Here is a 26,807-nt window from a genome sequence, read left to right on the forward strand (position 1 = left end):
ATGCCTGATAGGTCCTAGGCACTCAGTCAATGGTTTGAATGATTCCTGGAGTTTTCTTGAGCTACATACACATTCATTCATCCACTCTCAGTCTTTGTGGAAAACTTCGCAATCAATATATTGGGGGTGTTTCTTTTCCTGGGTCGGGAAGATCCCCTGGAGAAGGGAATGGCAACCCACTCCAGTATTCTTGCCTGGAGAATCCCATGGACAAAGGAGCCTGGTGAGCTACAGTCCATGGGGTCACAAAGAGTCGGAAATGACTGAGTGACTTAACACTTTCTCTTCTCTTAGAAAGGTGGTTTAAAACCACAGCTGTGTGTTAAAATCTTCTTCAGGTGATTTAAAAAATCCTAATGCCTGAACCTCACCCCAGACCATTCAAATCCAAGTCTATGGGGGGTAGGATGCAGGTATTTATAACTTTTTAGAGCTCTGCTGGTGACTCTGACGTGCATCTAGAGTTAGAACCACTAGTGTAGAAGAAAAAAGCTGTTTTCATTCAACCAGCTGATAAAAACCACGAATGGGTTCATCCCAGAAGGGCCAACAGGTGAGGTACATAAGGACCCTCACACGGGGCGGCTATGCTGAACTCAGCCTCTTGCGAGAGTAGCTCCTACGCTTTGTCGGTTCCAACAGAGCAGCAAGAAAAAAAGAAACCAGACCAGAGTGGAAAGCATTTTCAAACTTTATTTACAACTGTCACAGTGACAAAAAGTAGTTTGAAAAAAAAATGCTAGTTTCTCCCTGAGCCTCAAAAAAGAACAGATAGAAGTTACAGGAGGTTCATCTTACAACAGGCATTTTTACTGAAATACTAGGGTTGGTTTTTTTTTCCCCCAATAGGATCAGTTAGAAATACACACAAGTTACTTAAAAAAAACAAAAGAGAGAGAGAGAGGAGGCCAGACAGGAGCTCAGCCACTTGTTGAAGAGCAGCTGGGTCCCCACAGCAGGCTCACCGCTGAGGGTCCTGACTTAAGCTCTCAGCCCCTGGCCTGCTCAGACTCCATGTGGTCATACAATGGGATCTAGCGACCAGCAAAAAATAATAAACCACCCCCATAAACACACATATACACGAAGCAGATTTGTTATGCAGTTTACAAGCACGTTCCCATCACACGGCAAGACTGGGACAGATGATACAGGGGAGCATGAGACAGGGACACAGAAACACGGGATTTTCAAAGGCAAGACCCCATCCACGGAGGGAGGCATGGGATGAGAACTGCAGCTGTGATGGGGGAGAGGAATGGGGAAAGGCTCCCTGCGGCTGAAACAGGAGGAGAGGGAGAACGAGAGAGAGAGAGAGAGAGAGAGAGAGAGAGAGAGAGAAAGAGAGAGACACGCTCCCTCGCAGGGCCGGCTGCAGGCCTCTCCCACTTGCCCGAGGAGCTGGAAGAAGTTATTGCCATCGGTGTATGCAACATGAACAGACAACACAGAGGGTGGGGGCGGAGGGGCGAGGGGATGAGCATCGGCTGCCCAGAACCAAGTCCTGCTGATACTAGTTAGCCACGCTGGTCCTCTCGCCCCAGCGTTCCCCAGAGCCACACTAACCTTGAGGTATTAAGTACAAGTCTACACGCGTGTCCCAACTAAAGGGGCTCAGCCTGGACGGCCTGGGGCCCTGAGGGGACGAGGTGGGTGCCTCAGTTGGCTGTGTTCAGCCCCAGGGAGGGACTTGAGCTCGCTTCTTGGCTGCACAGTCCTGCTCTGAGATAGAGATGTGTGAAGGGTTTCGTTCTGCAATCTCTGCAGCTCCAGACGGTTCTTAACTATAAGAAGCTCTAAGTCCAGGGTAGCTTTCTCTGCAACTGTAGCCCTCGCAGGGGTCAAGCAGGAAGGGATGCAGCTCCCTCCCCACGCCACCCACCCTCCGCATCCAGGAACACCAGGGACAAAGCCCAGGATCTCAAGACACCCTTGAGTTTCAAATTCCATCCCCGGGCTACCTGTCACCGCCATTCACAGCTCCCGGGCTCTGCCAGCTCTCAGGACCTGCCTTCATGCTCACTTCCCAGTGAGAAACAGAGAAAGTCTCCCCTGCTGGCCACTCAGCCCCCACCGGAAAAAGAAGCCAAAATCCCACGTGGGAGTGGGTACTGCGGCTGGTCAGGCTGGCTCGAACCCACGCGGGGCTAGCAGCCACCCAAATGGCTGTGCTGGGGCTGGGAGGGTGGGGGTCAGGAGGAGGAAGGGCCAGCCCTGGGGGGAGGCCCCGCCACGCTATGCCTCCACCCAGAGGGAGAGCGAGTCTGGGGAGAGCAGCGGGGGACGGACCTCGGTGTCCAAGCATCTATCTTGGCCCCCCAACAAGGGCAGGAAAGGCCCTCGCTATTTCCAAAAGGTCTAGGGTTGGGGGCAAAGAGGATAAATCAGGGTAACGCTCAAAAGTGCAGCCTCTTAAAAAACCTCCAGATCACAGCAGGCAGGTGCACCTGCCAGGGCCCGAGGGGAGGGTCTGGAGAAGGAACCAGGAGACTTTTCTCTTTCCCGGCATTACCTCTGGCTGGCTCTGCAGGAAGCCAGGCTCCACGGCTCTCCTTCACCTGCCTCCCATTACAGACCAACACACCAGAAATAAAAACAAAGGCGGGCAGTGGGCAAAACTAGAGAGAGAGATGAAGACTTTATGGGGTGATGTCTCGGTAGCCAGTGTGTGCTGCTGGGTCCATCCTTCCTGGCCGCACTTCTCTGCTCAATGTTTTCTCTCAAATGTGTATTTTCTCTTTCATCTCCTGTTTGTTTTTCTGGCCCCAGACGCCCTTCCCCGGAGCCCACTGGAGTCCCAGGGCTGCTCCCAGCCCGCCTGAGTTCAGATAACGATCTCCAAGACGCCCGCCTCCCCGCACCCCACCCCTGCTCTAAGAAGCTTCCTTTCTCAAAGGCCTGGCACATAGTCGCAGAGGGCTCCGCTGCCCAACATCTCAAAAAAGGAAAAGAAAAGAAAAGAAAACCAACTCAGTGATTTGCAGGTGCAGAACGGAAGCCATCATCTGACGTGTGCAGAACTGCAGTGGCTCACACACGCTCTCCGTCCATGGTAGTGGGAAAGAACACAGTTCAGGTACAGAGGCTGTCTGGTGTGACCCCGCGGGAGCCAGCGTGGACTCTACTGCTCCTTGTTTTCACTCGCTGTCTCTTCACAGTTGTCCTGCGCGTCCTCCTGGACCAAGAACTCCTCGGGGGGCCACCGGAGCTCCCCACTCTCCACCTCCCCCTCTGTGGGCTCCACCACGATGGACGGCAGACGGTCCTTCAGTTTGCAGCAGCGGTCAAAGTCTGACGGGTCAGGGAAGATCTGAAATAAAAGCAGAGAACCCAGTCACGTTCATGTGCAGGACTGAGCCCCCACTGTACACCAGGGACCATGCTATGCCCTGAGGAGCATCAGGCAGGGGGCAGGGAGCAAACTCCAGGGCAACAGAGGAAATCAGCCCTCAGCCGACTAATCCTGAGGCTGAAGGCTTTTGTGGCAGTGCTACCAAACTGGTGTTTGTCCTTTTTGGTTTTGTTTTCAGATAAAAGAACTCAAGACCATGTCCTCCACAGTAACATCTCCAATTGTGGCAAGCATTTTAACTACAAGTACAATGCATACAACAGGTGCCACAACAGCAAATTCCTCCCAAGATAATTATCAGCACTTGATGTGAGCCAGATACCAGGTATTTTATGTAGGTTATTTGCACCCAACACAGTCATGTTGAAACACAGGTGCTGCTAATGCCACTCAGGAGATACCTGGAGAAGGAGAGTGCCCAAACCATTCAGCCTAGAAATGTGCAGTGGTAGAATGGGATTCAAACCCAAGTCCGTTTGACTCCCAAGTCCATGCCCAATACCATCTGCCCCCTAAGGAGACAGGTTCTAATCTCATTACAGCTGTGAAGTTGAAGTCAAATCAGAGTTGAATGCATGGTCCCAGACACGGGCACGTGGGAACACAATCCCAGGCTCCCTTTCCACCTGTGAACAACCCCTGGCTCCTTGACAGCAAGGAGATCAAACCAGTCAGTCCTAAAGGAAATCAACCCTGAATATTCATTGGAAGGACTGACGCTAAAGCTGAAGCTCCAATACTTTGGCCATGTGATGTAAAGAACTGACTCATTGGAAAAGACCCTGATGCTGGGAAGGATTGAAGGCAGGAGGAGGAGGGAGTGACAGTGGATGAGATGGTTGGATGGCATCGCTGACTCAATGGACTTGAGTTTGAGCAAACTCCAGAAGATAGTGAAGGACAGGGAAGCCTGGCATGCTGCAGTCCATGGGGTTCCAAAGAGTCGGACAAGGCTGAGCGACTGAACAACACCCATCTTGACAATTCTATACCTGAAAGAGTCTACTTCTCTTTCCAAAGTCCTGTCCACAAGGTTCCTTTTTCTAAGCCTACTGTGTGTCTTGCCCAGAGCCAGGGGAAACCCTAAACTAGGCTATAAAATCCAGGCTCTGTGGCTTCCCTTTGCGCGCGCTGCCCTGTGACTACAGATGACCCAATTCTTTGCCCAGCAGCTTAAGTGCTTAATCCCAAGGGCTGCTGGTCCCCTGCCACACACAGCCCTCGGGCACACACCAGAGAGCTGGAGAGAAGAGACTGTCTGGGCTCCTGGGGCTTACAGAATCACACAGCATCTATAAGTTCATCTCTTCCCAACCTGTCCTTATAATAGATACAGAAACTGAGGCAGCGGGGTCAGGAGACTTGCTTAGGGTCACACAGCTTGTTCATGGCAAAAGAAAGGAAAGTGAAACAAGGATGGGGTAGAGACACATTCGAAGAGAACCTGGGGGCTCCCTGTGCCTTGCTCTGTTCCTTGGAGGTACTAAAAGGGCTCTCCTAGAACCTCAGGCCTGCCCAACTTCTGGGGTGTGAGGAGGGTGCCCAGTCTTACTGCACCTGACCTCATGAAGTGTGGTCCCCTGACCATGTCAAGGGGCCACGTGGGGCTTCATGGGCCTCAACACAACCTCTCCAGTCCCTGCAGACGAGTGATTATTAACCATTTATCCAATAAAGCCCTATTGCTGGGGATTAAGTCTTAAGCCAGCTGCACAACCAGGCATCATTAAAGATTTAACGAGGCTTATAAAAAGTATCCTAATGGCAGCCAGGAGGAAAACAAGGAAAGGAGGGGCTCGGCTGGGGGTGGTGGTGAAGGGAGGCGTGGGGAAAGATGACCCCCCCACCACCACCACAGGCGTCCTCCTCCCGAGGCAGCCAGCCCGCAGGTCTGCCCCTGGACTGGGCTGCGCACTAGACTCCAGGGCCGAGCAGGGAGAAGGTCACGGGGCTTACTTGGGCCCCTCCTCACTTCTCTCATGTGGAGCTGGAGCCCCTCCCTGCGAGGGGGAACCAGATGCCCTTCCAAGCACAAGCCTTGGGCGTGAGTGAGGGGAACCCCACAGTGGAAAGTATGCTACAGTTTACAAAGCTCTTTCAGACATCACCTGCCTTAGGCCTTACTGCCACCACACCACATACCACACCCCCCCACCAGGAGCAGAGAGACCCTGGGACTCTGAGGGCTACAAGGAAGAGCCAGGATTCAAACCAGATCTGCTGTTTTCAGCACCTACATCTTCTGAACAATGAATGGATGCCACTGAGCCAACATGCCCATTTCCTGGAAAGCTGAGCAGGGATGGTGGGTAAGACCCTGGGCTTTAATGGCCCATCTGGCAGTTCAGGCCTCAAGATGACCATCTTGGGCAGACAGGTCCAAAAGATGAACTGTCGAGTCTGGACAGTTGTTCTTCATCTTCAAGGACAGAGCTGCGAAATATCAGGAGGGGATGGACACCAGGCCCAGGACAGCCCTGGACCCCTGCCTCTACCCTCTGACCTCAAGCCTGGGGCTGTACCTATGCTGCGACTCCCCAGCTGAGAGAGGTGGTGACTGGCTTCTAATTACAGTCGCCCATGCTGAGGAAAAGCCGAAGGGACACGTAGCAGCAAGGCTAGCAAAAGGAAGAGGAGGACAAGGAAAGGGCATGTGGTGGAGAGCAGGTGACTTCGTTCTGAGCTGGGAGGGGGTCTCTCATTAAAAGTAGGGAAAATGTGAAGATAAGGATGATGCTGCTGCTGATGGAAGATACGGCAGGCACATTTGCTGAGCAGAATCGCAGATCACAATAATCCTCTGAAGTATGCAGTGGTGTGATCACTATTTATAGATGAGAAAACTGAAGCACACAGAGGGCAACTGACTCACTCAAGGCCACAGAGCTAGGAAGTGGCTGAACGGGGACCCAAACTCAGACCCACAGGACTTCAAAAGAGGCGCCCATTTGATAACACAAAGGGTCACGCCACAGACCCCAGGTTCTCACTATGTCCTTGACATCACTTGTCCAACCCTACCTAACCAAGACCTCTCAACCACCTGGGCCTGAGTTTCTCCATTTAAGAAGTGAAGTGACCTCTGGTCTTACTAAATGGATACAAATCCTGGGCAAATACAAAGATGATAAAATGCTTTGAGGACATATGTTAAATTCAAATTGGAATGTCCTCTTTGGAGCAGTTTCAACAGGACTATGGTAAGTATTCAACCTCCAAGCAAGAGGTAGCAATACTAACACAATAATTAAAATAACTCCAAACAATTTCATACCAGGAGCCACACAATTAAGTCTTTTAAGTCCCTGGGGGAAGTCTGAGCATTGAACTTCTGATACTGCTTAGTTGCCAGAGAACTTTGCTCCCTAAATTGCTCAGAGCAGGCACCATGGGGAAAAAAAATTTTTTTTTATAACAAAGCCTGTTAATTACTTAAAAAAATCACTATAATAATCTAACCTTCCCATCAGAGATTATATTTTATTATCAGATAATACCAATTTATGTCTCTGAAAATTGTAGCTCTCTCCAAAGACAAACAGGATGCACCCAGAACCAAACAGCTTCTCATTTCCTTACATCCAGACAGAAAGCCTTGCAAAGCATAGCTGAGTATTTTGCCAGTACAATCTTATCTCTGACAGCTGCCTAAGAGGCTGACCCCAAGGAGGTCAAGATTTTTCCACTAAGTCATGCTTTTTAATCATCTAGGCAGCAGAAAAATGAGAGGTTGCAACGGCAATTTGATGGGGTGGGGAAGGCAGTGGAAAAAAGGACTCAAGTCAGACTTGCTAAGCACATGACAGGTAGGGCTGGGGCGGCAGGCCAGGCCAGCATGCTGTTTGCCTGCAGGAACTGGCAAGGGATAAACCAATTGCCCCTGTTCCAGAAAGAAAAGGCTTCTGGCTAAACCTCTTACCCCAAAGCGCCCCTTCTTCCTGGACTGGGGAAGGGGGAAAACTCCTTTTCTCTTCTCTCTGCAGCAAAGGCTGCCCTCCAAGAAGTCCGGAAAGGACTATGGGGACGCTCTGAGAGGTACTTCCCACCCTCACCCTCCAGGCAGGACAGGTCAAGATGCATCCCTCACAGCTGGAATTCTCTCAACCCTGCCCCTTGCTCTGTCCACCAAGACTGCACTCTACAACCAGCTGTCCCCTTGGCTGCCAAGGCCAATGGCTTGGATGAAACTAAGAGACACCAAGTTCCCTTCTTTGCACACGAAGTCTTGGTGATCACATGCACCAAGAACATCCCAGGCCCCACCTGTCTCACTGTGGAGGAACAGCAGGTATTCCAAACTTGATAATGGTGAATTTCATAAGGGGCATTTCTTCAAAGGCATCCTTTGCCGGGTCGCCTCCAATCCCAACAGGCTCTGACATTTTGGGAACTCCAATGAGTTCACTCAAAAGGTCAGAGGAGCTTTAGGACCTTCAAGGAACAAACGATCTGCGAGCTGTAGTTTGGATGCTGGAATTTCTGCCTGTGTATATCAGAGCTGTCCAATAGAACAGTATTTGGAATATGTTTCCCACAATAATGGAAATGTCTTCTACTAGCACTGTCCAATGGCACCAGCCACGTGTGGCTCTTAAGCACTTGAATTGAGGCTAAGTTTAAATTTTTTCCTTTAATTTTTATTAATATAAACATATGAAACATGTAAAGTCAAGTAAATATAAATTGCTACACAAGTAAATGGTTAAATATGAGGACAGCGGAAGTAGGACTGTCTGGGAAAGCTCAGGATGTTTGGCTGATGGGCCGACATGGGCTGCCTCGGAGCAGGGAAATCTGGGGTTGAAGGTGAGCTCCTGGAGATGAGGAATTAGTCAGCAGGCTTTTGTTGAAAGTATAAAAGTTGCCGGTCAGACAGCTCCCATTTCACCCACGCAAGGGAACTGAAAGGTAATATCCAAGTTCCAAAGGCCTGAAATTTGGAGGCCTAGCTATCAACTGTCTACCTCTAAGCCAGGTGACCTAAACCTGGCTGCCTCTGGGGTGGGAGAGGAGAGAGATGCCTGGCACCTAGGATGGAAAATGTGAGTGATTCTGGTTGGAGCAGCTCCCCCTCCCCTCTGCCACCCCACCATGTACACTCATCCCTCAGCCATCACCCCGACAAACAACCACAACCCGAGCTGGCCACAAACAGGGCGGAGGGCTTGGCAAAGAGTTGAAAGATGCTAATAAGGGAAAGTGGACACCAGCAAGTAGAGGAGATGAAAGGTGGTTAACTAGACACAAAGGGGTAATTACCAGTTCTGCAAGCTGAGATCCAGGGAGCTTGGCCATCCGGTTCCTCTTTGCTGGAGAGGAATAGAAGGAAGAGGCATGTTGGGGTGGGAAGGGGAGGAGGGGAGGTGGGATAGAGTCTGAAATGAATAACCAGGTGGCCTCTCCAAGGCCCTGAGCATCCAAAACCACACAGTGAGCCTCTTCCCTCCCTGAATGGGGGAAAAAAAAATCAACCTCAAACCTGCGATGGAAAATTTCCACTCTCGCAGGTAGACCAGGAGTCTGAAAGATCTGGCTTTTCCCTAGTCCCTGGATCTTATTATCTCTATGACTGGGGTCAAGTCATTTTAATTTCCCTGAGCCTCAGCTGCCTCCCAAGTAAAATGAGGAAGGAGTTCCCACTCTTACTGTATTGTTGGAAGGATTACATGATGCTTCAGATTGAGTGCCAGCGTGGTACCCAATAGGCTCAAAGATGTGGAGGCCCACCCCCTCCTTTCCTCATTTATAAATTGGGATTAATGCTCATTCCCGTCTTACAGGGCTTTGGAGAGAACTAAATACAGGTATGTGCGAACATGTTCTGTAAATTTAAAATTCCTAATGATGGTTCTTATTAGGGAAAGCTGGGGTCCCCAGGGAACATTTAGATTGAGGGGCTGGAAAGTCTGTGGCTGTGGCTTGGGACAGAAGGAAATCAGCAGCACTCCTGGGCTTGTGCTCACAAATTCTAGGCCGGGTTCTTTGGAGAAATGGTTGTGACTTCATCACTTCCTCCCCAGTGCCTCTCTTCTCCCGGGGCGTGAGTCAGGCCAGCTGGAATGAAAGCCACTGCCTGGTCCAGATCCTGGCCTTTCACTGGAAGCTCCTGCAGCTGGAAGTCTCCCGTTTATGCATCCTTCTCTCCCTCCCCCAGCCTACTCCCAGGTCCTGCTGCCCAGGTTTCTTATTTTTCCTGGAGAACAACAATGGATTGGCCTTGTGTGTTTATTCCTCCCTAGGAGGGGCTGGTTTATAACAATGGGCAGATCTCTACCAGCATCCTGCTCTGCCAAAGGCTAAGTGAATGAGAGGCAGCTAATTAAAAAAAAAAAAAAAAAAAGTGCAACTTGCTTTATCACCACTTGCAGTTTACTGACTTTTCAAAGTGAAATGTGGCCGGTTAAGAACAGAAAGAATTAGAGCTTAGGGGCACAGTGGCCACTGATGGATGCAGCCGACAAGGAAGAACAATCTCCCATCTCCACTGGGATGCTAGTGACCTCATTCTCCATCCTTGAGACTCACCTCACTCGAATCTCCCCTGGACAGAGTTATGGAATATCCACCTCACCCTCTCCTACCATTCCCTGGTGTCTCTAATCCTAAAGGAGACTTGAGTAGAGATTTGGGGCTTCATAACAACTATTGGATCTCCTTCCTTTGAATTAAAGATGCTTAAGCCTCTAGGCTTGAAACTTAAAAGAAAAGGAAATCCTCTGGATAAACACCATCTTTCATAAACATCTCTCCAACACACACCCATCCTGCAAGCCGAGTTCCAAATTCCAACTAATTAGCACTAATTGCTGCTGATAATTCTGGGTCCAGTGAGCTGATGGGGCTTTCGGAATATTAAAGAATGTCTCTCAAAGTTCTCCAGGGTGGTAAGAAAACACTGCAGCTATCTGGCATAGGATAATTTCACATACCCACATCCTATTGTGTATATCATTATTGCCCTTTGAAAAGAAGACAAGCTTCTCAGTCATCTCAGGGTTTGGGGAATGGCTTCTCTCTCTCTCCCATTTGTTCTACCCAAGTGTCCCACAGCCACACACCCCTTTCTCAGAAAGCCCAGACTGACAGGGCTGCTGTCTCCAACCATTTCCTCACTCTTTGTTTTAGAGACAAAAATCTTGAATATTTGGCCTGGTCCCATAGCCTTCCCATTCTTGTCTGGGGCTCTGCTACTACATGGCTTCCAAACCCATCACTGGATGGAAACAACTTTCAGGTCTCCAAGGACTTGCTTACAGCCCCACTCCAGGGCCTCTGCTTGGCCTTCAGTCATCACCACCTTTGCAGCACATTATGAGGCTGGCCTGCTTCAGGACTCACACTCTCTCCTTATTCTCATGATCTGGCTCGGGTTTGCCTGACCTGTCTAACATCACCTTCCCTGTGCCCTCTCCGGACTCAGTATCCCCTTAGGTTTTTCTCTGGACTCAAGGCAGCTTTCTGGCTTCAACTGCCCGTCTTAGACTGAGGATCCCCCAATCCACAGCTATCCATGTCTTTCCACCATCTGTGAAAAGTGTCCACTTGGATGACATCCATCACCTCCCACTCACCTTTTCCCAAAGTGAGGTTATCAGCTAATGTATGTCTTTAAGAGTTTTCTGCCCCCTCCCAAACAGGAAGCTTGATAGTAGGTCCAATAAAAGAGATCTGGAGATTTTAGTTGATCATAACTACAGTGTTGATGCAAAAACATTGAAAGAAGCAGGGCTATGTTCCTAGAGGTCTGCTCCTCTCATGGAGCTCATCTACGCCATCTGCACTGAGTTGCCCTCCTGCGGCCCTCTGATGTCTGTTCAGCTGAGAGCAGTGGTTCTCAAAGCTCAGTTCTCAGGTCCTTTTAGGGAGAGTGTCCATGCAGTTAAAATACTTTCTTCATAATCCTAAGATGTTATTTGCTTTTTTGCTCATGTTGATACCTGCACTAATGGTATGAAAAACAACAGTGGGTGAAATTCCTGGTACGGGTGGCTCCAACGTTAAATAATCTGCCTGCAATGTGGAGACCCGGGTTCAATCCTTGTGTCAGGAAGATACCTTGGAGAAGGAAATAGTTACTCACTCCAGTAGTCTAAGCCTGTAGAATTCCTTGGACAGAGGAGCCTGGTGGGCTATAAGTCCATGGAGTTGCAAAGAGTTGGACACAACTGAGTGACTAATACTAATACGATGCAAGAATTATTGATGGCAGTAGCAGCAAACTGGTAGTCAATGTATTCTTCACCATTCCCCACTCACAATGAAAACAAAATTCTCCATGTCCTTGATGAAGCAGTAAAGATTAACTTTTATTAAACACTGATTCTTTAAGTACATGTGTTTTAATACACTATGCAAAGTTGCTGCTGCTGCTGCTAAGTCACTTCAGTGTCGCCGACTCTGTGTGACCCCATAGACGGCCGCCCACCAGGCTCCCCGGTCCCTGGGATTCTCCAGGCAAGAATACTGGAGTGGGTTGCCATTTCCTTCTCCAATGCATGAAAGTGAAAAGTGAAAGTGAAGTCACTCCGTCGTGTCTGACTCTTCGTGACCCCATGGACTGCAGCCTACCAGGCTCCTCCGTCCGTGGGATCCTCCAGGCAAGAGCACCAGAGTCGGGTGCCATTGCAAAATTGGAATACAATATTTCTGGTGCATGTCAGAGCACAACAGTTGTCTCACAGAAAAACACTTATGGGATTGAGTTGCAAGCTGAACTAGCTACTTTTTTCCATGGAACACCATTTCAGTTGAAAGAATTATTGACCAACAAACCATGGTTATTCAGACTTGGATATTTGGCAGACATAAGACTGGTATTTCAAAAAAAATGTCTGATGATGTTTGTTACCAATGGTAAAAACTGAGGTCTCAAGCAGAAATTAGAATTTTGGAAAACTTGTATCAGCCATCATAAGCTTGACAGTTTCCTATCACTTGAAGAATTTCTGATGAGACCAGTGGAGATACTAACTAATGTGATTTTTTTTTAATATTATGTAACAAAATGTATTAACATTTGGAAGATCTGCATAACTTGGTGAACCTATATTTTCCAAATGATCAGTACATCAGGTTGTGAAACCAAGCATGGGTAAAAGAGTCTTTCAAAGTGCAAGATAGGCTAATGAATTTTATATAGAAGTACAGAAAGGTCACTGATAAGGTTTCAGATTCCACATTACCACTAACCTTCAAGAAACTACCACTTATTCAGTTTTGACAAAATATTCTAAGTACATATCTGCATAGGCCAGATTTCTTTCATTGACTTCAATCAACACATATCAAATCACAATAAAGTGAAGGCTCTAGCTGTTTTGTGTTAAGACAGATATCAAACAGATTTGCAAAAAAAAGTGAACACTTTTCTTTGTTTTAGAAAATATATTTACTTTTATTAAAATCATTAGTTATATTAATTAATGGTTTTAATTGTTATTTTAAAGGAGTTAATAATAAAAATTTTAAACACTCTCTTAATGTCAAAAGATATAACCTACATAAACAAATGTATCTCTGGGGGTCCTAAATAATTTTTAGGAATGTAAAAGAGGCTAGGATTAAAAAGTTTGAAAGCCAATGGCCTAGAGAAAAGAATACCTTCATAAAGATGACTGCATAAGTCAAGGTTGAAGGATAATAAGTTTTAAAACTGGAAAAGACTTGAGGGGAACAAAAAAGGTACCTTCAAATAATTGAAAGGCTGACATGAAGTCTAAGAGAGAGAAGATTTTCTTTAACTCCAGGGGCCAACTAAGATTAGGATGGAGGATTTCACCTCATTATATAACATTTTAACAAAAAATGATAGAATCAACTCTCTCCATGACACATGGGGGAAGGCAAGGCCCAAAGAGATGCTGGGAGTCACCTGAGATGACGTAGACAGGAGCAAAGCCAAGCTTAGAAACCAGTTGTCCAGATTAATAGTCTAAAACCCTGCTGTGCTGAGAGGTTCTGAGCTCCATATCACTAACAGTGTCCAAAGAACACATAGGTGACCCAATGTCATGCTACTGGCATTTGAGTGCATCCCCACAAGGACAGAGACTGGTCCAAGTCTCAAAGGTGGTCCAGTCTCCCCCATCCCATCAGAGATGCTACAGTACCACAGTTTTGATCCCAAGGAGAATATCTATATCCACGATCTCTAAATATGGTATATACTTTAAAAGAATTTTGAAAAATTGTCTCCTTTCACACCTTTTAAAACTGACACCTAGAACTTTTGCTATATTATAAACACCACCATTTTAAAATAAAACTTTTATGCTACTCTTTTAAATGTGTACTCAATGGCTTATAAACACCATAACAATTTGATAGCAACCATCACCTATTTAAAAAAAACCTCATGAACAAGCTCTTAAGTCAAATCATATTCCTTTCTCTACTTGAAAATGTATGTCCATTCTACTGCTCCATAGAAGTTTATCTTAATATATTTTCCTGTTTGAAAGTTTTTAGTCATTAGCTTTTTCATACTTCTCAGGAATAGTATGTCTTTATTGCATATAAAGTGACTTTTAATGTTTTTATGTCCTGTGACCTTAAGGTTTTAAAAAAACAAAATTCTGGATTGTCTTATTGCAGCTAATAGTATATAAGTGATCAATAAACATACCACAAATAATTATTAAAGACAAAGGCAATTTTTCATTGGTTTCCTATAGACAAGTGGGACTTATGAAGCTTTTTAGACAGTAACATTTTTAAATGGTCCATTTGTTGATGCCCTGAAAGTTTCTACATGCTGGGGAAGCACCTTAAAAGATTCAAGTTGGTGAGAAGCAGGTCCTCTTACGAAGAGGATGGAGGGCAATCTTGACCAGAAGGGTAGGAAAAGAGAACTGGTGAGATCTGCCTTCAGGAAACACAGTTTTAGAAAGCAACAGAGGGAAGCCAAAGATGTAGAAACTGATTTTTCCCCAAATGCTCTCTGCTGTCACATCCCTTGGAAAGTTTCTGTGAACCCCAGGGCCAGCTGTCCTCTGGTTTTAACACTTTGCTGAAACAAGACGTGGTATATACACAGAACATTTATTAATAAGTAATTTGGCATTAAAACCTCCAATATTAGGGTGCCAAGGAAAACAGCCAAAAATATTTCTGATATGGCTTTAACTGCTGTATCCAAGGGGCTAAATGAAACACACACATACAGAAATCATAATTTAGTATTAACTGATCTTTAAGAATGCTTGCATCTAAGAGTGTATCTTCCACTCTGGAAGAAAGCAGTTCTTCATGGTAACAACAGTGACACCCGCCACAGAAGCCAGGCACCACCTCTGTTACTCTTTCCTGTCCACACACACACTGTGGCTCAATTATATTTTTTCTTTACTTGCTTGTCTAAAACATATTAAAAAAAAAAAAAGAAAACTAGTATTACTTATCATAGATGGTAACCATAAAATACACTTTCAAAGTTTGTCTGTATAACACATTAACTTTGCAAACCACCAGGCATACGGGTGGCCCTACTGTAATGCTGGCCTAGGCTATTTACCTGTTGCAAAGAACCAGGAGTTTGCAGTGCTGTTTGATGGAAGGCCCTTGAACGCTGGCCCAAGACTTCTATGATGTTCAGATCGACTTCTAAGAGCCCAGTGTATCCTTGATTCCAGAGAAGCTATATTTCTTTTTTTTTTTTTTTTTTACTTTTATATTGAAACATAGCTGCTTAACAATGTTGTGACAGTTTCAGGTAGACAGCAAATGGACTCAGCCACACATATAGATGTATTCATTCTCCCCCAAACTCCTCTCCCATCCAGGCTGCCACACAATGTTGAGCAGAGTAGGGGAAGCAATATTTCTAAACCATGACCATTCCATGAGCCAGACCTGAAACCCCAGGAAAACCCAGAGGGTTCAGGGGACTAAACGTGGATCTGTTCAACCTTCGTTGGTCTCCAGACCAAGGCAACTTCCCCCATCTTCCTCAAGGTCGCACAGTGCTCCAACGTCCTTAACAAAGGAGATAAATAGGGGAATCGCCAACTCACATACATTCATAATCCATAAAGTGTGTCAACATATCTACTATAGGACAAGAATGTCGCTGGCTATTTTAGAATGCTGGCTAAATGGTATCCAAACATCATTAACTGCTATCATCTCTGCTCAGAATAAGCAATTAATAAACTAGAGGAAGATGTACTGCTGCCGCTGCTGCTAAGCCGCTGCAGTCGTGTCCGACTCTGTGCGACCCCAGAGACGGCAGCCCACCAGGCTCCCCCATCCCTGGGAGTCTCCAGGCAAGAATACTAGAGTGGGTTGCCATTTCCTTCTCCAGTGCATGACAGTGAAAAGTGAAAGTGAAGTCGCTCAGTCGTGTGTCCGAATCCTAGCAACCCCATGGGCTGCAGCTTACCAGGCTCCTCAGTCCATGGGATTTGCCAGGCAAGAGTACTGGAGTGGGGTGCCATTGCCTTCTCCAACAAAGATGTACAGCATCTCTCAAACACTTTAAAATAATCGAACACCTTTCTGACTCTCTCCACAAAGCCCCTCCATCATCCTACCTGTATAGATTTTATACCCCCAGAGATTCTATGTGCTAAAGCTTTCAATGCTGGGAGCTGGGATATTATGATAAACTCTTTTGTTTTCTGTTTTTTAGGTAATATATAATCAAGAAACTTAATGATGTTGAATCTCTTTGATTCAGTAATTCTATTTCCAGGAATTTCTGGAAACGAATCAGACTTGTGCAGAGCTTTGTGTAAAATGATGTTCAAAGCAGTGTTCTCTGTAAGAACAAAATATGCCACAACCTAAACATTCAGTAGTAAGTTGTACGTAACACAATGAAACGCCAGTTTACAAAGAGAACCAAATGACAGGAACATAGTCACAATATCATATGAAATGAAAAAAGACACTAGATTCACTCTAGCACACACAGTATTTCCTCAATTTTATTTTTTAACAAAAATAAATATAAAACTAGAAGTAAAAGATCAAAATGTTTCAGTGATAGGAATGTGGGCATTTAAAATTTCCTTTGTACTTCTCTATATTTCTCTAAATTTCTAGAAGGAATTAGTATCACCTTTATAAATTATAACACACACACAGACACTGTTACACCTTTTGACTCAGAAATTCTACTTCTAAGACCCTATTCTAAGAAATAATATAAACTCCAAATATAGATTTATATCTAAAATTATATATAAATTATCATATTATTTATAAAATAAAAATGTATACAATCTAAAAAACTAAACAATTAGAGAATGGTAAAAAAATCATATTGTAACTTTATGGTAAAATATCACACAGTTGTTAAAATGCTGGCTTTGAGGCATTTTTATGATAAGTTATGATAATGTGATGCTGATGACTTACATACCATTAAGTGAAAAAGCAGAACACAATTCAGTATCTTGAGCACATAAAAATACAAGTGCCTTGGAAAAGAAAGGAAAAGATGCTAAAATGTTAACAGTTGCAATTTATGCATGGTCAGATTATGGTGACTTGGAAAAGAAAACTTTAAAGAAGAAAATAAAAATTCCACAGGGGGTATGCATTACTTTAAAAATTTGAAAAGTAAGCATAAGAATAATAAAATATATACCCAGTGAAAATGTGAAATTACTCAAAAAGTGGGGAAGGAAAAGAAAGTTTTCCTACAGTTATAGAATTCTGATCTAAAATAACTGCTATTAACATTCTGCCATCTGCCATTTTGGTCATAAGTGAGTGTGTAAGTGTGCTCATGTGTGTGAGAGTTCATGTAAGCGGAGGCGAATGTGTGTGTGCGTGCGCGTGCAGTCGTGTAGGCATCTCAGGCTCAGTCCCCGGGAATCAGCGGCTAAGCCTGGTGCTACCCACACACACTCGCCTGCTGAAAAATTAGAGCTGACACACAGGGCTGTGTCTGGAGAAAATGTTTAGCAATTTGGGAAAATCAAGGATTCCTCTCAAATCCAGAGATGTCTCAAGCTCTACACAGGAGATGAATTCAAGGCACACTAATTAATTCTGCCTGGGAACCACCTTCAGGTTCAAGTTAGGAGAAAGTCAGACCTAGAGACACTCCCCAACACACACACTGGACTGAGGTTTGTGACTGCTCTCCTTGCTCAGGGCAATTCTCCTGATGGTGAGAGATCTGGAACCTTCCTTCCTATTGGCTCCAATACAATCCCTGGCTGAGTTATAGACAGTCAGTGTCACTGCAGCTAAATGTTTGAGTGTTTCTTCTATACAGTTTATGTAAAAGGAGCTTCTCACAGTGCAAGGCAGTTAATTCTAGCAGAGAGGGGGCTGATGGAGCTCCCAAACTTCCCTTGAGGTCAAAAAAGTCAAGTCAATTTGCAACTTTTGGGAAATTTTAATTCTTTTTCTAAGACAGGTCTGTGCAACAAAGGGATCTCCTTCAGTCAAGGAGTGAGGAGTAGACACCAGATTTTGACTGACTGATAAAGATCCTCCTGAGCTGGGCTCAGGGACAAGGGAAGGCAAGTGGCGAGATGAGCGATGGCTGAGGGGACCCCGTGGCTATGAGACTGCAAAGGAGTGAAGCGCGGGAAGCTCTGATCCCCGTGTGAATGAGGGCCTGCTTTCATCCTGAGAGGATTATTGCAGGACTTGGGCCTGAGAGATCATTTCAGGACATTCACTAGACACCCAGGAATAGCTCTTGGCTCTAGTCACAAGATTTGCCACCCAAACTCATCCCTTTTCCTCATGGTACAATCCTCCTCTCTATCCCACCTGGGAGACTAGGTCAGCATAGAGAAAAATGCTGATCCTATGAGAACCCACGCCATGGGGTGGCCAAGATGGAGAGAGAATTCTCAGCTCAGGAAAGGGAGAGAAGAAGGGGCCAATCAATCACACAGCATCCAGTAAACAACGATTGGCCGGACTCTGTGCCTGGCTGTGTGGGAACAAAGAGCCGTCTAAGACACAAACCCTGGGCCTGGAGAGCGATGCACACACCACCGCTTGAGAGGCCTCAGGCCCAACACAGGCCCTTTGAGAGAAGGCCGGGTTGTATGGCTCCAGTGTGCGTCACGTTGGCTGGGGAAGTGAAGCAAGCTTGTTCTCTCCCTGGCGGTGCTACAGACTCACTGCTGTGACCACGGTGTGTGCGTTGTCGGGGGGCCCCCGTGGGAATAAGTCCAGCCCTCTGCAGGCTCTCACCCAGGGGCATTCCAAAACAGTGAATGCCGTGTGTGTGTGTGTGTGTTTGTGTGTGTGTGTGTGCGTGTATGTGTGTGTCAAGGCCCTGGGCATGGAAGGAAGGTGTTGGATCCCCCACACAAAGTAGACATAACCTGAACACTGACGTGACCTGGGTGCTGGCTCAGAAAGAGGCAGCACGTGCAGACGCAGCCCCAGTGCTGCTCAAAGAAACAGACTCCCTCTGCTTCTGAACCTTGTGGCTCTAGCTGCCTTGTTCTGCCTCATATTCTTATGAATTGTGCCAAGCAGGGAGTGGAGTGGACGGGGTAGGGACAGGAGAGAGAAAACATGCTGGGATTCCAGGAATATGTCATGTTCATGGCTGGACGTCTTTTGCCAAGTGCTTTGGAATTTTAGCTTTATGTCCCTCCAGAGACAACTGAGGCTTTTTAAGTCTGATGTGAAAGATGATTTCCTGGTGACCAGGGGACTTCTATGAGCCTGCTCAGCCAGGGCTCCCAAACTCCTGAGAACCACGTGGGGGGTACTGCAGCTGGGGGTAACCAATGAGACAGTGGTGCCAGGAGGAGGAGACAAAGGGGGCTGATGACATGCCTGGAGTGGCTTTGTGAGCAGGGGCTTGAGGGAAAGAGAGCAGAGACACATGCAGGAACCCCAGCCTGTCACGGATTTCCACACCTACACTTACACAGGAGGGGACAGGAGAGCCAGGCGCAGGGGTCTCATCAAGAAAGGCTCAGTAGACAGGTGAGTGACGAGCAAGCGTTTCTGAGCTGCTGTCTGATTGTAGAGGTTCAGCTGAGCCTGCTCTTTGAGACAGGAGTTGTTGCTTCTGATGAAGAGTGAGGAGGGGGAGGAAAGGGAGTTGGCAAAATGCTGGCCTTGGAGGTGGAAGAGACAGAGAAAGCCTGACCCAGGAGGGGCCAGGTCTCAGCCAGCCCGGTGCTCCAGACCTGTCCTAATGCAGAGCTGAAAGAGAGGCTCAGACTGCAAGAAGCAAATGACAGGACTGTGGCAGGAAAAGGTCACCCACCACTGTCCCCCCTCCCTGTCCTACAAAAGCCAGGACATCCCTCCCTCCTGTCTCGGGAAATGCAGGGGAAGATGCAGGAAAGCTCTCAGCGCTGCGGATCAAAGGGAAAGCCCAGAACACGAGGCACTGTGGTGCATACAGAATCAGTGCTCCTGTTCACGGCGCATCCTCCCTGGCTTCCCTGAGAAGGAGGGGAGTCCGCTACTCCTCTGCCTGGTGGGTGGACGTCAAACGGTAGGAGCATGAAGCCAAGAACAGCAGGAGGAACACGGGCGGCCAGGGAAGGACCGGGTGATGATCAGAGGGGAATTTCAAGAGCCTAGCAAGGGTAAAAGTTATCAGATCTTGGTCCAGTTGCTTGAGAGGGGGCAGATTTAAATGAAGACCGAAGAGCCAAATCTCTGTCTAGAACTCAGCAAAGGGGATTAAAAACTGCAGAAGCCTCAGCAAGCTGTGCTGGGGAAGCTGGGTGGCCAGGCTGAAATGCACAACCTTTGGGTTGCAGCAACATCCATGACCAGAGGTGAACGCCCAGGACCCTGCCCTATTCAGGGCCCAGACCAACTCAGGCACAGCACAGAAGAAGATCCAGTCAGAGAGGCATTCCAAAATGTCACAATCAGTGGGGTTGCAGGGAGCCTGCAAGGCAGCCACTGACCTGCTTCCCTGAATTAGAGAAAGTAGGAAGGCATTAGGCAAACATCCCTATCCATCTATCCATCGAGCCAGAGAACAAAACGCTGACAGATGCAGGGTGGGGAGGGAGCTGCAGCCCAGCAGGGACAGAACCCCATCCTCCTTCTGAAGACCCTCCCACTCAGCCCCCTGTGTGCTGGCCATCACTTACAGCCCTGCCCAAAATGTACTCTACTTTCTATTAACTGTTCATTCACCCACCTGGGAGGGTGTCATAATTCATGCCAAGTGAGAAAGCAGATATGGACTGCACATATTGAATTGACTCTCTAAGTAAATGTTAAGATAAAACAGGGTACTGGCTCTGTCAATTTTTATACATGCTCATAAAACAGCACTAACTCCCCAAGCACAAGAGATAGGGCTTCCCCAGATCTCTTAGGGGATAAAAAGACATCTGTCTGAGCCTGTGTAGGGGATGCAGGTTTGATCCCTGGATGGGGAGGGTCCCCTGGAGGAAGAAACAACAAACCCACTTCAGTATTTTTGCCTGGAGAATCCAAATGCCCAGAAGAGCCTGGCGGGCTACAGTCCATGGGGTTGCAAAGTGTCAGATATGACTGAGCAGAGAGAGATTTGAGGCTGAGGAGGCCCTTTAAAAATTCTAAAGCAAAAGTGCAGGTGAGCAGCTTTAGAATCAAGAGACTCAATTTTACTGAAACTACCACCATTCACTTAGCACCTGCTTTGTCAAGGCCCCAAGCCAGCAGGCACCTCAGTTTGGGGAGGGCTACTGGAAGGGTGATGGGTGATAGGCACAAAGAGGGAATAAGGCATCCTCTTGCCTTGGAGACCTGGGCAGGGAGAAGGTTAGGCAAGACCACGGCAGCATCATTTAAGCTCAAATGCCACAGGCACTGGAGAAGAAAGATGCCACATCTGGGGCAGAGAAATCAGCAAAGCTTCGTTCTGGGGAGGTCTGGAAGGTGGGGGGAACAACTGACAAATTCCAGTGTGCTTATTTATTTTACGACCTTATTTCAAGGTCAAACCACAAGTCTGAGATTCTGTTTCAACTGCTAAGTCGAGATTGATGTCTCCATCCCACTTTTAGTTCCTGGGAAAAGCAGGTCACAGTAAAAGCCACGTACTATTATTACCCTCGGGAAGAATGCCAAGGACAGAGCTCAAAGCTCTGCTGCCCCCAGATCCAAGCCCAGCCTGAGCATGTACAATGGACAGACCTCGGCCAGTCCCCAGAGCTCTGGTGGGAATGTGTTTAATTGGATGGCAGTGGCTTTGAGTGGATCCAGAGAATACTGGTTAGGTGACAATTGTCAGACCAACTAGCTGCAGAGCCCTGAGCCTGGCCCAAACAGGGGCAAGCCAAAGGTTTGCCTACAAAATTAGAGATGGAAGTGTCCTCTCAAAGTCTTAATTTTCTTTCAAGGCCCCAGTCTGACTTTCTCCTTCCAAGCCTTCCCACTGCCACACATCCCCAGACTGACCATAGCTTTCCAACTGCTCCACCAGATGGCCTATATTCCAGTTATGTGCATGTTGGTCTCCCCCATAAGCCTTGGACCCTCCTCACAATGCCCAGCATAGCATGTTACATACAGCAAGTGTCCACTAAATGCTGATTACTTGAAGAGAACCACCACTCCCCTCTCTCTTCCCCAGGAAGACCTTTCTGAAATCTTGTGATGGACTGCACTGGAGTTCAAGATAAGATATTTTGGAACTGGGCAGTAGTCTGCTTCAAGGTAGCAGGAACAGACCCCCTGAAAGGCTGTAAAAACTGGGCCCTTAGTCTAGCGTCACAAGCGAAGATCTGAGGGCCCTTTGCTTAGGCAGCATCGCCAACCTCAGCTTTCATCTCGGCTCTCTTTGATCACCCTCCCTCCATCACACCCACCCAGCTTTCTGTTTTCTCTTTCTTCACAAAAAACAAACCTAGAATGGTTCTAAGGAGTGACTAGCCAGAGCAAAGTCTCAGTTCTAGCCAAGAACCAACCCTAAGGCACAGACATATGACGCACCAGAAGAGTAAGGCTTTGGAATTCGAGACCCAAGTCATCCAGTCAGTCTGAGCCTGTTTCCTCATCTGTGAAACAGAACAATAATTCCCACCTCAGAGTTATAGTCAAGACTGAACAAGCACTGTTTGTAAAGTGCGTGGCCCATAGCAGCGTTCAGCTAGTATCTGCTGAATGAGCCCACTGCACCCCATTCATTTTCCCATTCAGGCATGCCACAGTTTCCAAGATCTTCCCTTAAAAACAGACTCTTTCCTTCCCCATATGTAATGACCTAGGCACTCTCCTCAGAAATCTGAAAACAGTTAACTGCCCTGAAGGTATCTGAAGGTCTCTGCAGTGGGCCAGGAGCAGTGGAAAGCATATGGTAGGCCAGAAAGAGCACAGGCCTGAGAATCTGAAGGCATTACTCAGACCACTCTTTCGGTCCTTATATATTCTGGATCCACCACACAGGATAATCTCTGTGTTGGATGCTGGCAATCACATCCTTGAGAGAGCTACCCTTTGGGGAAAGGTCTCTTCAACTCTAAGTAGTTTGAACACTAACCGTGTTGGAATCAGTTGATCAACCATCAGCCAGAGGAAGAGAGCAGCATTTGACACAGCAATTCCTCCACCAAACCATCCTTCTTCATAAGATGCCCCTCACAGCAATGTGACTACTGCCCAAGGCTTCCCTGGGGAGGGAAGTTCTGGTCTGAACTGACTACACAAATCACCTCCCCCTTTGCCACCATAAAGGGAAGAGTTCACAGCAGCCAGGATGACTAATTAAGAACTGGCTCACGCTTTCTGAACACTTACTGTGTCCCAGGTACTGTGACTGCCTTACCCATGTTATTTCATCATGTTGAATCTTCACAATTCTATGAGGTAAGAACGACTGTTGTCCCATTTTACAGATGAAGAAATTGAGGCTTATTGGCATTCGGGAACTTTCTCAAGGGCACATAGATCTTACAAACAGCAGTGGGATACAGAACCAAGTCTACCACCAGCCCCAGCAAAAGCCACTAGGCTCTAAGAAGCCAGAAGGGAACCTGTACTGAACTCACCTGGTAGGAAAGGCCATCTTTTCGGGGGTTGAGGCCAATTTCTTCCATGGATGGGGTGTTCATCATCACTTCAGTCATCTCGGCCGATCTCAGATAGTCAGGGCTGCCAAGAAACCCAGAACAAAAGTCAACAAACATACACACTTTCACATTCCTCCTCTCGTGCCTTCTGCTGTTAAATCAGCAAACTGTCTGGAAGGAGGATGAGAGGTGTTCAAAACAGATCTCACAGAAAAACAAGCTCATACCCTGAGGAAGAGCCTTACAAGCCCAGAGCATCAGGGCTCTCAAAAAAGCCCATTGTCTGAAAACCACTCTGGCAAACCTCCTCTTTCCTCCTCTCCTGTACTAGTCCCCACTGGCACAAAATGACTCTGAATTTTCTTTTAAGTGACAGAACTAGAAAAAACCCCAAAACAGTAAGTAGCGGAGGCCGTCTGTCTACATTAAAACCAATTCAACCCATCTCTATTGAAAACGAATATTGCTATTACATAATGATAATAGGCCAACCTCAGGGAAACCAAGTCCAGTACTGCTGCCTTCCTAAATTTCTATGTCTCTCTAGTGTTCCTTTTTGCAAAATGTCCCACATAAAGCCCCAAGGGGTCAGCTTTCCCCAAGCTTCATATCTGCCATCCAAGCCCTTTCTCTAGCCCTTGCCACAGCAGCTGAAAGCTCACAGCTTGAAAAACATCCCCTGGATTAAAAGCCTTAAGGATGCCCGGACTCTGATTGCAAAGGAAATTTCCAGAGGGGCCAAGTTGGCCCACCAATGGCTGACATGTGAAAGTGCTTTGTACTCTGTAAGCAGGATACAAGCGTTCCATTATCCTCACACAAGCCATGGGCACGTACAGGGTCCCGAATGTGTAATGCCAACGTACTCGCTACACAACACTCAACATTTTCACCATCATGCCTTTATACATGGTTAAAAATAAAAAGTAGGGTAAGCTTTAGAAAGACCACAGCTAAGGAAACAGGGGTACCAAACTCGTTTTCACTTTACAGTTTCTACATAGCGTAGAAATGGCACTGGATTTGGAAACAAAAGCAATAGGTTCTGGTCCAAGGTAAGCCACTCAAGTGCTGTGTGATTCTGAACAAGTCATACACCCTCTCTGAGCCACAGGTGCCCTGTTAGTTACCATGACACTAATGCAGAGCTCACAGTTTCACAGTTATGCTCACAGGGCTCCACAGGGTGGGGGTGGGGCACTACAACCATGAAATGCTAATCAACTGTAAAGTGAGGCCCAACCTTCATCTCTCAGGGGACAATAACCCTGATGGGCCTTGACACACAACTCGGTGAGTTTTGAGTGGTCAGGGGAACACAGCCTCCAAAGGCCTTGCGAGTCTCACCCATATGGCACCTGGAGGTAGGAGGGAAGGGGTCCTCCGCAGGAGGGCACAGCAAGCCTCAGGGGTGAGGGGATTTTCACTCTCTTTTGAGAATGCAGTCTCTTTTCTAAACAAGCAGGCTGGGTTGAGGGAGGGGAGACTAAGAGAGGATGCTAGGCTTCCGGGCAAGTCTGAGGTCAGGGACTAGGACTCCAAAGTCAGTTTCTTCCTAGGTTCGGGAAAGGCTAGTGCCCACCCGACTCTCGCCGGGCTCTCAGCCTGATGTCCCAGCGTTCACTCCTCTCTCGGCGCCGGGCCGAAAAGTTGAAGCAAGAAGCATGAACTTTCCGGTTTCTGAGCTGAGCAGGACTGCGCGGAGCTGGAGTCTGCGGGGCCGGGCTCTCTGCGCCCGCACCTGAGAGCGCGCTCGGGGCCTCCGGCGCTCGCCCCCTGACCGCTCTTCCTCTTCTCAGCGCAGGAAGGAAGCAGCAGCCGGCACGCAAGTCCCAGCGGCCAGGGGCTAGCTCTTCAACCCGCCGGGCACCTAGGACGCATCCCTCCCAGCCCCGATCTCAGGTTTGGTGCAAACCTCCGCCTTCCGCTGCCCGGCCCGGGCTCAGCCAGGCGAGCCCGGGGAGCGGGGAGGGCGGCTCCTCCCCAGCCTCGGCCCCCAGAAAGGCGCGTCGGGTTAAGGGGCTGTGGAGAGGAAAGGGATCGAGAGATGTAGCAAGTGATTGTGCGGCTGCTTGTGGCTTCAGTCGAGTTCTGTGTGGAGAGGGCGTTTTCCCCACCCCTCGGAGCTCTGCAAACACGGCCGCTGCACCAGCTCAGCCTGGCGGCCGCGGGCCTCGACGCCAAGACTTGCATGCAAACAAAAAGGAGAAGGGGAGGGGCCAGGAAGAGCTGGAGCCCCCTGCGCCAGGCCGGGCGCAGCCCTCCGCAGAGAGGGGGTTTTATTAGTCGGGTTCAGCCCTGGCCTCTGGTTCTTCTTCCACCCCACCGCGACCGTACACACACCCTCCCAGCCGTCACTTAAGTGAAGGCTGCGAGTTCACTTCCTTTGTCTGGATGCTCTCAGCAGCACCACCACCACCCCCACCTAGGCAACCTTGACGTTGACTCTTGCACGGGCTTGGGCGGCTGGTTAGTGCCCGGTGCCCGCATGCCGCCCGCTGCCCTCCCAACCCAGCCGGTACGAGCAGACGCCCCGGGCCCAGCAGCCACGGCCGCGAGACTGATGCCCGCCGAGAGTGCAGAAGATACTCACCAGTGAATGGGGAAATAAACAGACATGAAGTCCTAGGGTAGCCTGACCCACGCCCTTGTGATTTAAACACGGTCACTGCGTCCTGGGTAAGGATGTCAGGGGCGCAGAGAGGGGCGCCAGGCTGCCGGGCGCCGGCACTGGGCGTTCGCTGGTCCGCCTCCGGGAGACAGCCCCACTACCAGCGATGCCGGCAGCGCAGACGAGCTCGCGGCCCCACAAAGAGCCCGGGAAGCGGTATTTATAGGGGCGGGGGCGGGGCTCGGCTCCAGGAGGCCACGCCCTCCCTCTCCCACTCCTGGAATAACGTCACCAAAATCATGAATGGCTTCAGCGCTCGCAGCTCCGGCTGGCGGCGGCTGGGGGGCGCGCTCGGCTCCGCTCCCCGAGGGCCATGGTTTGCTGCAGCTTTCTAGCCCGGCCCCCACCCCACCACTCACACACGCAAACACGCGCGTGGACATGGGCACGCGCACACCCGCACGCACGCGCTAGGACCTGAGTTCAATGTCAACGCCGCTACCCGCTTAACAATCCCGCAGGCGTCCGCGCCCCTCTCGCTGCACACACCCCAGGGTCTTCTGGGCTGAGGACTGTGGCGTGAGGAGGGCGCCGGGGCCCGCTCTGGACACTACCGCTCCGCGGCCGCCCTGCCCTGGGGGAGGGCGCCATCCCTCAACCAGCGCCCTCTTTTGCACCCACGCGCCGTCCCCAGCCCACACCTGGAGTTCACCCCCGCTCCCCCAGATTAGGCCTTTCCCTGGCATCCTCGCCCGCAGCACCTGGATCTCTGCGCCCGAGGCGAGGCGCGTCTCTTTTGTCCCCCGGGAAGCTGCGTGGAAATGAGAGCACAACTCCAAAAGAGGCGGTGGGAAGGTGGGAGGGTGCGCGGAGCTGGGGCGACCGCGGC

The 26,807-nt window shown here is 48.4% G+C and overlaps 1 protein-coding gene across 1 annotated transcript; it reads right to left on the reverse strand.

Moving 5' to 3' along the window:
- On the reverse strand, positions 674-26,127 carry LBH (limb bud and heart development). Its single transcript, XM_018055480.1, has 3 exons — positions 25,901-26,127; positions 23,287-23,389; positions 674-3,310 (listed from the first exon to the last, which is right to left on the reverse strand). The coding sequence occupies exons 1-3, from the start codon at positions 25,924-25,926 to the stop codon at positions 3,122-3,124; spliced, it is 318 nt and encodes a 105-aa protein (XP_017910969.1). The 5' UTR covers positions 25,927-26,127; the 3' UTR covers positions 674-3,121.

The sequence above is a fragment of the Capra hircus genome, chromosome 11, assembly GCF_001704415.2.
Source record: "Capra hircus breed San Clemente chromosome 11, ASM170441v1, whole genome shotgun sequence".
Taxonomy (NCBI): domain Eukaryota; kingdom Metazoa; phylum Chordata; class Mammalia; order Artiodactyla; family Bovidae; genus Capra; species Capra hircus.